At 41.1% G+C, this 11,344-nt stretch overlaps 1 protein-coding gene across 14 annotated transcripts in view; it reads right to left on the bottom strand.

Annotated features, from left to right (window-relative positions):
* Positions 1-11,344, bottom strand: part of LOC100747857 (pleckstrin homology domain-containing family G member 5) — an 84,868-nt gene that overhangs the window by 37,048 nt on the left and 36,476 nt on the right. Inside the window, exon 1 of one of the 14 annotated variants that reach the window (XM_033322831.1) lies at positions 11,080-11,336. The exons of the other annotated variants lie outside the window; for them this stretch is intronic. Within the exon in view, the coding sequence (XP_033178722.1) occupies positions 11,080-11,124 (45 nt within the window). The 5' untranslated portion in view covers positions 11,125-11,336. Of the gene's footprint in view, positions 1-11,079; positions 11,337-11,344 lie in introns of those variants that run through there. 14 annotated transcript variants of the gene reach the window in all.

The raw sequence follows: 11,344 nt of genomic DNA, 5'->3' as shown, positions 1-11,344 counted from the left end.
CCAAAAAAAAAAAAAAAAAAAAAGAAACAATCGTCGCTCGGACAACGTCGATAACGAACAGTGCTGCATAAATGTTCATATTTCGAAGCTCTGCAGAAGTATCTCGTTTGCAAGTCGATATCCACGCAAAAGTGCTTATGCAGATTGCTTTGCAGATTGTTGTTTTTAAAACGATACTCCAAATTCAGATATACATATTGATTGTCTTTGAATGGATATCTCTAAATTTCTATGATGCATTTTACAATAATTGATGAGCTGCTTGTACAAATCGTTTTCGCGCTATATGCTGTATTTAAAACGATGCTTCAAATTGATATGCGCGTATCGAATATATTAAAATGAATACTTCTAGATTTCTACGATACGTTTTCAAACAACGATATAATTCTCTGAAATATTCTTTGAAGATAGTATTGGAAATATTCTCGGTGGTAAATAATGCCTTTTGCTTTCGAACGTAAAGCAAAACGTTGATAATCCTCTTGAGATTTGCGAAGATCTCACGTTCGAACGCTTTCGTGAGATACTATACCATGTTCATAAAAATATTCAGAAATCTGATTCATCGTGGCAATTTTTAAATTCTCGAGTGTACGTACTTCGAGGATGCAAATACAAAAATTTTTCCGAACAGCATCGTCTGGCAGAGGTCGTCTCGTTAAATAAAGCTCGCGATCGACTATTTCTGATTGTTCTCGTTGCTGAAATCTGTCGAACTTTCTCCAATGAAAGCTACACGTCAAATGTTCAAACCGACGTACCTGCTCGATCCGTCGAGGAACATTTGCTCAATACATTGAGCTTTCCCCTCGAGCGACTCGGTTGTTTCGCAAAAACGATTCATATCGATGTTTCCTCGGAGAGACCTTCCCTGTGCTTGTCCTCTTCTACGGCATAGGCAATAAGGCCACCCTTGACCGAATTTATTCTCATTCCCCTTCCTATTTCCGGCATCCACCTCCTCGTGTCATAACAAATCGAGCAGAAAGTTGCGCGAAACAATAAACGAACTTGATTTCGCTCGACAATTAATCGCGAGCAAACCGATATTTCTCTGAAATTCTGAATATGAATATGAATATGACTTCCCGAAGCTAAGATTTTATATTTCAGATCTACTGTTTCATCCCATGGTGGCACGCCGATGCCTTTCGGAAGAACAGATTTTTTCTTCGATTCGTTGAATTCAGCCGATCGATGATCGAGTTAGGTGGCTTTCATCGACACCTTCCTGGCTCAAGTTCCGGCGAATAACGAAGTAGCTGACGCCTTTGATTAATGATACTTGGCCACGATTCAAGACTGCCTTGTAACACCTTGTAACCGGCCAACACTGCCTGCCGTTTAAGAATTATCGACTCCGCCAGGAATTTGAAACTTTCGTCGCTAAATATTTCCCGAGAGACCGATGGATCGCTGGAAGAAGTGGGTAGATCGCGAGCCTGATATAGAACCGACCGACGGTAAATATTCATAGAGGCTACGCTCTTATCGTTTAACGACTTCCAGCTACAGCTATTTAACATTATAGCTGCCGACGATTAAAATACCCCGTGATCCTGAATTCGCGGTACGAGCAAAGTCAGAAACTCTATGGCAGATTCTATCACTTAAAATAAGTAGAGAGCCGGGGATAATGAAACTACGACGGAGGCCTCGTTTCTGAGAAAATCGAGTTTCCAAACTTGTCTGTGATAGAATCTCCCCAGATAGAGTTTTCGACGTTTCTTTTTTTTTCTACCACGAATTTAGGTGTATACTTATTTATGCTATAAATGAAAAGGAAAGGTAAAAAGAGGAGGGATGTACAGCTTTATAGGATATATTGGAGAATCTTGAGAAAGTTTATTGGATCTCGTGTTAATTGATTTCCCGCAGGCGGCTAACATCGATCTAAGTTTTTCATGCGAAGAATGTTCCAGGCAACTTTTCTTCTCGAATAACAAAGTTTTCTTTCGTTCTTAAATACCTCGATGGCCATTTCAAGTAGCCGAGAGCGCGGCTATATAAGAGATCGGCCTTTTTCAACTTTCAATGCCATGGGGAGTTAGCAAAGTTTCTTTCCAGCAGTGATATTCGACTATGATTTCAAAATTATTCGATTCCGATACTTCTCGCATCGGGAAGCTCAACACGATTCGATTGTGAAACTCGGGTCCCGTTGAAAATTTCGGATACGAGAGTGGCATTAAAGCGAGATTTAACGAGTACGTCAATCGACGCCAATAGAAACGCAAACCTTCGCCGAATGGCGGAGTTGAAAATAAAAGATCGCTCGAGAGAGACAGCTGCGAAGCGCAGTTTGTGGTTAGGTGTCCGCTTTCTCTATACCGCAAATTCGCAAACGATTGTTCCACAAAATTATCGATAGCCACGAAATTGCAGTGAAAATTCCTTGCGCGCGATCTTTTTGGCATTTGATTCCTTCCGAAATTCTGTTACAAAGGGTTGAAGGATAGGATCGTGATATGAATTTTATGAATTTTACATAAACGCAGAATGAATTAAATAGTTATGTCGTATGTTACGATATCAAAGTTGCGCACCTGCGACGAAACACCGTGTAGAACATTAATTAACGCGCAATCCCAGGCAACGCTCGCTGTTTAATTAATAGCGGTAATTACGTGCAATTGTCTAAATGAATTTACGGGACTGTCTTGTTGGATGGTTGTAATAACCCACCTACACACACACAACACACACACATACACACATTTATATTACATTTATATTTATATAATATTTATATATACAACAAAGGATTGAAAAATAAGCTTCCTTATAGCAAAAACTTTACAAACGCGATATATACGTGAGATAATTTTCTATAGTAAATAAATAAATATATTCCATTGTAAATTCCATAGTAAATAGGCAATAAGCTCTTTGAAGCACTGTGCGTACAGAATGAAATGTAAAATAAATCACAGGAAATGGCAAGAAGTCGCAACCAACTCTATTCTATATTGAGATCAGCTGTAGGAGGTTGTAGAGTAATTAATCGATTAATCCCAGCGAATCCCCGCACGTTCCCGCATTGTCTTTCGGAGAATGGCCACCCACGAGACTCGGGACAATTACACGGCCGATGGCGGAGTAGAATCGCTTCCTCGAAACCGAAACAGGACACGCCGTTTCGATTTGATATCATGAGGAACAACGGCGAATTATTTCACGGCGATTTAATCAATGACGGCCGCCGCGCTACGAATTCGTTCGCGAGGTTGTCGCGCAGGCTACGGTGAAATCGCATTAAAACGCTGTATACGCCGATAATGACTTCCCTAAATCGTGCCGATATTTCGTCGCTACCTTATACGCGAGCACGATCTATGTGGACATTGGGAATTGGATTATCGATACATCGTGGCTCGCCTATATTGTCTTCGAGTTATTAAAAGGCGAACCGTAGAAATACTGAGCGACGAGATCATGAAATTTCAAAGAACCAGCCTGTAGTTTCGATACCTGCGGTTCTCGTCGGTTTCGTACGATCGGCTCATGTTTTATGGGATCATTTTCATTGCCGTTCACGTACACTCTAATTGAAAATTCAGTTACACGTTGCCTTCGTAGTGGACGTATAGTGCCAGTAACCTGAATGCATTTAAAGTAGGAAGCCGCCGCTTGGCGGAACAGTCGAATTTCGCTTAATCAGCCGGTTCTTGTTGTTCCTCTTTCATTTGCAGTGTTTTCAGCGTTGATCAATAAATACTTTGATGCACATTTTCGTTCTTTGTACCCGTACTTCGGATTTTTATCCTTTCGCTCAAAGACTTACCGTGCAATCATTCTGAATTTCGAAAATTTCAATGTACACGCGAAAAAATAAAGTTATACTCGAGTACTACTTTGCATCTGTTCTTGTCTACCGTATGCCGAATTTTTTTAAACTTAAACTTCTAAATTAATATTTTTGAGGCACACGAGGGTATGGGTACTTTGATATTCCTCTTTTTTCCTTTATACAGAATCAAAGAGGACATTAAGATATACGCTAAACTTTAGGAGCAGGAAGTCAAAGGATCCTTTATATTAACGTTTTCGAGATACAAATACTTTGATATTTTTATATGGAGAATCAAAGAGAGTATCCATTTCTTAATGGATATCTTTATCGGAAAAATGAAGTTAACCTTCGTATCTTCACTTCGAATCTTTGAAACGTATTATGCGACGCATAATTTGAGATTTCAAAATATTCATCTAAAGCTTTAACTGATTTCAGATCATCGAATCGGTATGAAATCCTATGAATTCGAATATCGTTCAACGTGCAAGAATCATTTCTATGATAACACGTTCGTATCCATTTCCTATACTAAATCTGAAACGTATGGCCGTTAGGTACACGTATCTGATATCTTTCGACAGTAGTGAAGTATTTCCTCAGGGGCGTAGAAAAGTACGCTGGCACGGCCGATAAGGTTTGACACCGATGGAGAGGCAGTCTGGAAGCCACGACGGGAGAAGCTGGCAGTGCTTTCGTCGATGCTCAAGATGGTTGGAACCCAGCCAAAGATTATCCCTGGCATCGTTCCTTCGGAGACTTCATAACCGAAATGAGCGAGTTCGGATCCTCCTTGCTGCCGCTATTGAAATCCTTTTGATCCTTTCCAACCTCGGCATCGTCGATTTTCTCTCTGATCGATTTCAGGGATAAATACCGACGCCTACGCGAGCCACGATCGCCCAACGGAATGAATGATTCATAAGCGCGACTCTGTCGGAATTTCAATCTGTTTCCTGCGGTCACTGTTTATCGAACCGACTTTTCACGACCCTTTGCTACTGTCCACTCGAGAAATCCGTGGTTATCGAAGTGGATCGCTTACCAAATTCGTTATTTCGAAGATAGTCTTGTTTAAGTTTATTTCGGGATTTCCCTCTTCTCTTCTGCCTCCTTGTTTTGATCGTGACAGTTGACTGAGCGATGTATTTCGTTAGTAATATCGTTCACGATGGAGTTTCGTAGAGTTAAAATATCAGAAACTGGAGTGTTTTGATAAAATTATACCCGAGGAGAATTCTCAGATGTCAGAACTATCAGATACGTTTGCAGTTATAGTTTGTATTTTAATATATCGATGAACCTGTTTGAGGTCTGTTTTAGATGATAGAGTTATTCATTATATAGTACCGTAATTTTAAACGGCTGTAAGATAGGAAACGAACCGGGTATAGTCGCTCGGAAAATGGCACGGCAAAAGCGAAAGAGACAAAGGGCGCTTTTCAGTGCATATAAATGGCGTGGTGTGGTTGCTCAAAGAAAAAAAGGAAAGGGGAATACGTTAAGAATTCCAAAAGTGGTCAATTTCGTTTGAAATTATATCTGTTAATCTAGTATAATTACTGCGTGTACACTATCATTTGTCATTAACTCACTCGATAGATTTAATTCTGAAGTCAAAGATAATCTTATTTTTCTTATTTGATACTAAAGACTGTTTTCCTAATAGAAGAATTTCCTTTATAATACACATCTCTATCCATGACTCATATAATGACAGATAATTGTAGAAAATATGATACGACTCATTTGATAAATCCTAGAATTCGAATTGAATTTATTCGAATCATTTATTCGAATCGCATTTATTCGAATGACCATTGGTAAGAAGAGATAATTGGTAATTTATCAAAAAACACACGTTGTCCTGGAAATATATTTTAGAAATAGATTGAATATAGCGAGACGTAAACTCTAATGGCCATCTAGCTTACGCGTAGAAACGTCAGGGCAGAACATGCAATTATGGTAATTAAGAGATCAATTATTTTACCAAGACGCACTTGGTCTTTAATTAAAGCTGGATCGAAGTGACTTCGGTGTTAATAAATCTCATGTCCTCGTCGTTGGTCGCGTTAGAAATCCGTGGCGAGAAAAGAGAAATAATTTCGCAGACGGGATAAGTTTCGCTTAGGGTGAAATTAGTTTAGTTGGATATTTGCATTGCAGCCTCGTTTCTTGTAAATACAGATATACGTCCAGGAATTCTAACTATAGCCGATTCCCGGTATCATGTTCTCAAACGCATCCAACCGAAAATTACTCATCCCCGTGGTGTCACGACATCACCCATGTTTCCTATCCCGTATTGCAGAATCATCGCCCGCGCGAATTTTCAGAACTCCTTCCGTACGGTTGAAACGTGCTTTCATTGAATGAAATCGGACGCTCGATTGTTTAAAACCAAGCGGCCGTGAACGCTATAAACGTCATTTTACATATCGAAATCGGATTCGGATTAAAGACAATATTAAACCGTAATTAAATAACAACGTCCAGCAAATACGTATTTGCTCGCGACAAAGAGGTAGGTAGCTCTAGCTATACCGTTGACGGTATTTTGATTACTATAAAAGTTCACAAAAGCTCGGGATAAAGGACGGGAATTGAAATAAAAGGAACCACGTCGACGGCGGAATCAATACAGAGAACATGGCAATCTCGAGTGCGAGGGAAACCAACGACCAATATGTACTTGTGTACTACGCAAACTATAGGTTCGCTTATGGTCGATCCTCGGGAATCATGGAAACCGAGGGAGCCAATGATAATAGGAATTAGCCAAGTTCAGCGTACATCCGGCGCAGCTGGTGCTTGGCTATAAAGTGTTTCGACGCGGGGTGAGGGAGCTGCCTTGAGCGGAGGCTTCTTCTGGAGCGCATAAAACGGCCGGTCATAATCGCAGAGACGACTCCATAAATTTTCTTTATGCCACAAAGAGCAGCTCCATCGGTTATGTAATTTGGAATTTCATTGGCGCATTAGGAACGTTAAGTGCCGGGCCAGGGGTAATAATTCTTTCAACTGTTTGTCGGTGGTGGATGGTTTATTGCGAACGGGGCAATACGCGAATACTCGTTCGAGAATTTCACGGCTGACGCAACGTTTTGGTACATGCTCCGCGATGCAATCGAGACGATTATGCTAGCCAACCGACAGTAATTTCGATACACGATGAAGATAATCCCAAGTGGAACGAGTCATCGTTGCGTCCGACGGTAGGTAAATCGGATATTTCTGTCGATAGATTTTACAAAACTTCGAAATGAAAATTCTGAACATGTTGCCAAAGTGAAACATCTAATAGCATTGTAATTTTCTTTATATTTTTAAATCTTTTTATTAGAACGAACAAGAAACGAAAAGGCGGTTGTCTCTAGTTATTACCAGAGGATTTGTCGAGTATGATTTAAATAATTATGAGAAGGCGACGTATGCGTCAATAGCAGGGATTGTGCGATTTGCCCTTTTCTGAAGGGGGAGCTTACTTCTATGGATGGATTTTTAATGCGTCTGTTAGAATTGAATAAAGTCAAAGTTTCCTGTATAGAGCGTATAAAAAATTCAACGGTGTGTGCAAAGAACCCGATAACGTTTGACAGTGACTTATAGATCGGTGTGTTTTTAATGTACTCGTATACACCATCTTCGGTTTCCGCTCGAAACGCGATAAATCATAGTTAAAAATTTTAGTTTACACCTTCACTTTGCAACTTTGTACAAACCGATAAACGATCATCGTCGTATTCAGCGAAGGACCGCAGCTCATATCACCTGTCTCATTCATTTTTCACTTGGAATCGATAACGGCTGTATGGATTTGGACCAAGGGAATTGTACCATTGACGAGTCACTTCGCTTATTAATAATTGTACGTACATACTCGGAAGTTTGTTTAAATATTTGTCGAGGAAGTTATTCGAACAATACTTTACTGTAACACGATATGATTATAATACACTGACTCACGAAAGTATTTGAATACGTGCAACAAATAATACAAATACAAACACATATAATATGTTCATAAAAGGTATGTACAAATGTTCGGATACTTTCATATGTGATTTACTGCCTGTAAAATTGAACTTAGAAGGAAGAAACAAAAGTGAAAAGCAACAAATAAGAAGTAAAATCTCAAGAGGGGACGTTGTCGTCCCCTCTTGAGACTTAACGCGATAGATGCCTACAATTTTCCATGACGTTGAAGTGATCATTTCCCGAAATAAATTCAGAATCGGAATGATTGATGACGCACCTATTACCCGGACACAACGCGTGATGTATTCGAAGACAAATAACGTTCATTCTTGGAACTTTTATTCGTTTTCGTGAATTCTCTGAGCAAAAGGGGATTCTTTAAAGGGATGAAAATAATAAACGTGGATAAGGATAATCTTTGTTGCTCGGTATTTCCGACGCGGATATTCTAATCGACAGGTCGATCAATTCGAGTAATGGATAAACGGTTTTCAGATCTTCAATCTACGGTGTACCACCTGCTCGATACCGATCCTGTTTACTCAATTACACGCCTCTCAACTAAACACCTCGATAACGTTCTAATTGTTCGTTATGTGGATAATCGCTTTTCTCAGCTAGAAACTTGTAAATCGTTTGGATAACGATCGATGTACTTTACGATTCAGCTACGAGTCCGTGAAGTGTCTCGTGAAATGGTGGAAAGCGATTTCGATGAGAAACGACGCTGGCAAGGGAACTTCTTAAAGGCAAAGAACTTAGGTTATAAATTCTAAAAACTGTGAATAAATTTCACCAAAAAAAAAAGGTTGGAAAATTACTTCAGTAAGTTTCGAAGTGTCGCGTGAAGCATTAAGATATCGTTGTAACGTTGAAGAACGAGTCGGAGAGCTTTGAAATTTCAACATACATAGTTGCGGCTGCTTGAAATTGCTTCGCGACACTACTTTATACATGCCACGAGTAGCATCGTGATGATGATACGATACATCAAATTGTTTCGTAACACTCTACAACATAGTCGTAAAAAATGTATGGAGACTGTTTTGTTTATGTTAACGCCGTGGTAAAATATTCCTTTCGATATTCTTGAAATGAACAGCGAGGAGCACCTGGTTCTACGTACCATCGATCTTACTGGATGCTTTATCCCTGGGATAGGTTATACCGTAAGCAACAGTGTTGTTATCCGCGTGCTGCTGATTTTCTAGTCTGACACGATTAACGCGTTCACTGAGGATCCGATCTTCCCTTCTAGTCTGCGGATATTCATGTAAATTTGTAACCTGATAAGTTCTTTCGTCAGTTTTTCTCCGATGCCATCATAAAATTCCTCTATTTCAATATAAAACGACATGAATAATGGAAAATCAACAAAACTCTACTTATCGTCTATTTAATATAGGTATATTCTTGTAGTGCATTTTGCCTTTTACGTTCAGATCGATGTCACACGTATAACCAAAAGCTGCGTACCAATTCTACAAAATCAACCTACTACGTGGTAGAACAAATTGAAGCTAATATCTTCAGACTGTTTGCTCTTTTATAACCAGTCCTTATCAGCCATTTTCGTGTAACTTTCAAATGGCTTTTTCAAGCACTACGATCCGAAAGCTGTAATGGCACACACTGTAATCTTTGTTCTATTGCTACTCATGCCGGATCTTCGTGCTTGCACGTTGTATAAGGAAACGGGAGGAACTCGATTACGGTTCTGATAATGGATTCGAACGATTAACGAGGCGGTCGATGAGTTTATGGCTGTTCGAGTCGCGGGCTCGATCGAAAAACGGTCCCATTTCGATCACGATTTCTCAAGGCAATTATCTCTGCCACTAATCAGGTGGAAGTGGGCAGACTTCCGTGCGGCTCGCGCGAAACTAGGTCGTCAGTTGGATCACTACCGCGGAAAGTTTCGAGAATCCTTAGCTTTCATACCGTCTATTTCGGGTCGGAACGCGCGTGCCAGCTGGTAACGCTTTATCTGCTAATAACCGGCGGCGTAACGAATTAATATCCAGCGGTATTATTAAATTCCGCGTTTCGACTTTATCTGAGCACCGCCGCTGGCGACGTGACTCGTGATGGCGCTGAAAGTACGCCAACTACGTTCAATATCGCGCAAAAATACAGAGAGAGAGAGAGAGAGAGAGAGAGAGAGAGAGAGAGAGAGAGAGAGAGAGAGAGAGAGAGAGAGAGAGAGAGAGAGAGAGAGAGAGAGAGAGAGAGAGAGAGAGAGAGAGAGAGAGAGAGAGAGAGAGAGAGAGAGAGAGAGAGAGAGAGAGAGAGAGAGAGAGAGAGAGAGAGAGAGAGAGAGAGAGAGAGAGAGAGAGAGAGAGAGAGAGAGAGAGAGAGAGAGAGAGAGAGAGAGAGAGAGAGAGAGAGAGAGAGAGAGAGAGAGAGAGAGAGAGAGAGAGAGAGAGAGAGAGAGAGAGAGAGAGAGAGAGAGAGAGAGAGAGAGAGAGAGAGAGAGAGAGAGAGAGAGAGAGAGAGAGAGAGAGAGAGAGAGAGAGAGAGAGAGAGAGAGAGAGAGAGAGAGAGAGAGAGAGAGAGAGAGAGAGAGAGAGAGAGAAAAATACAGAGAGAGAGAGAGAGAGAGAGAGAGAGAGAGAGAGAGAAAGGGAAAGAGTAGGATTTAGGGCTATTCTTCGTGACTGTAGCAACTCTGAAGAGAAGTGTCGTTTTAACACGTTCACTGTCCGGGAGCTTTAAGCGATCACCATTTGTACGTCGCGCGCAGGGATAAAATGCTCAGTGAAATCCACCTTTCTCTATTGCTTGTACGATGTGCCGGTATTTTTCATTAAGCGGAGAAAAGAAATTAAGGACTTTTAAACGTGAACCTCTCCGCAGTCAATTCTTCTTGGCTTTTTGTCAATTTTGTAATTCAATTACACAGGTATAAGCAAGGATAAACAAATGACTCACAGGACAGTGGACTTGTTAAGAATGTTTCGAATGTACCATTCCAAACTCAAGAAACCTTGTACCTCATGTTTCCTTATAATTCCTTAATAATTCCGTGTAATTATTCAGAATAGGGGCCGATCTTTGTCATTCGTGTCGAGAAAAATTAATCAGTACGTTGATCTCGGTATACATTTATTTTAAGCTCGTCAACTTCAATGAGACGTCCCCTATTCCAAATACATAATTGTCCAACCCAAACATCTCCCTTTCCTTGATAAAAATCCATCAAACTAAAAATTCCTGCAACTCCATTCAACTCTCTAAAGAAAACTTTCCCTCCTCACACACTCGCAAAATCCAATTGGTCAGAAGATCGATGGTTACGATACCTGAACTCGTCCCATCGGTGGCGACACCACCAGAAAGATTCTCATGGTGGCCTTGAGAAAGTCATCCTGGTTGCGGTTGGTTTCGTGCAGCGCGGCCTCGGAGATGCTGGCGCTGCCCTGACCGGTCTTCCGGCGCACTTTGCGCCTGATGCTGCCCACTAGCCTTCGCCAATCCTGTCCGGAACCGGTTGCGCCAGCACCGGATGCGCTCCCGGCACCGCCACCACCCCCGCCCCCCCCCGGGGGGCGGGCCCGCGCCCCCCCC

This window comes from Bombus impatiens, unplaced genomic scaffold (assembly GCF_000188095.3).
Source record: "Bombus impatiens unplaced genomic scaffold, BIMP_2.2 scf_0672, whole genome shotgun sequence".
Classification (NCBI taxonomy): Eukaryota; Metazoa; Arthropoda; class Insecta; order Hymenoptera; family Apidae; genus Bombus; species Bombus impatiens.
The sequence above is the reverse complement of the archived record's forward strand: the minus strand, read 5'-3'. Positions and strand labels throughout refer to the sequence as shown.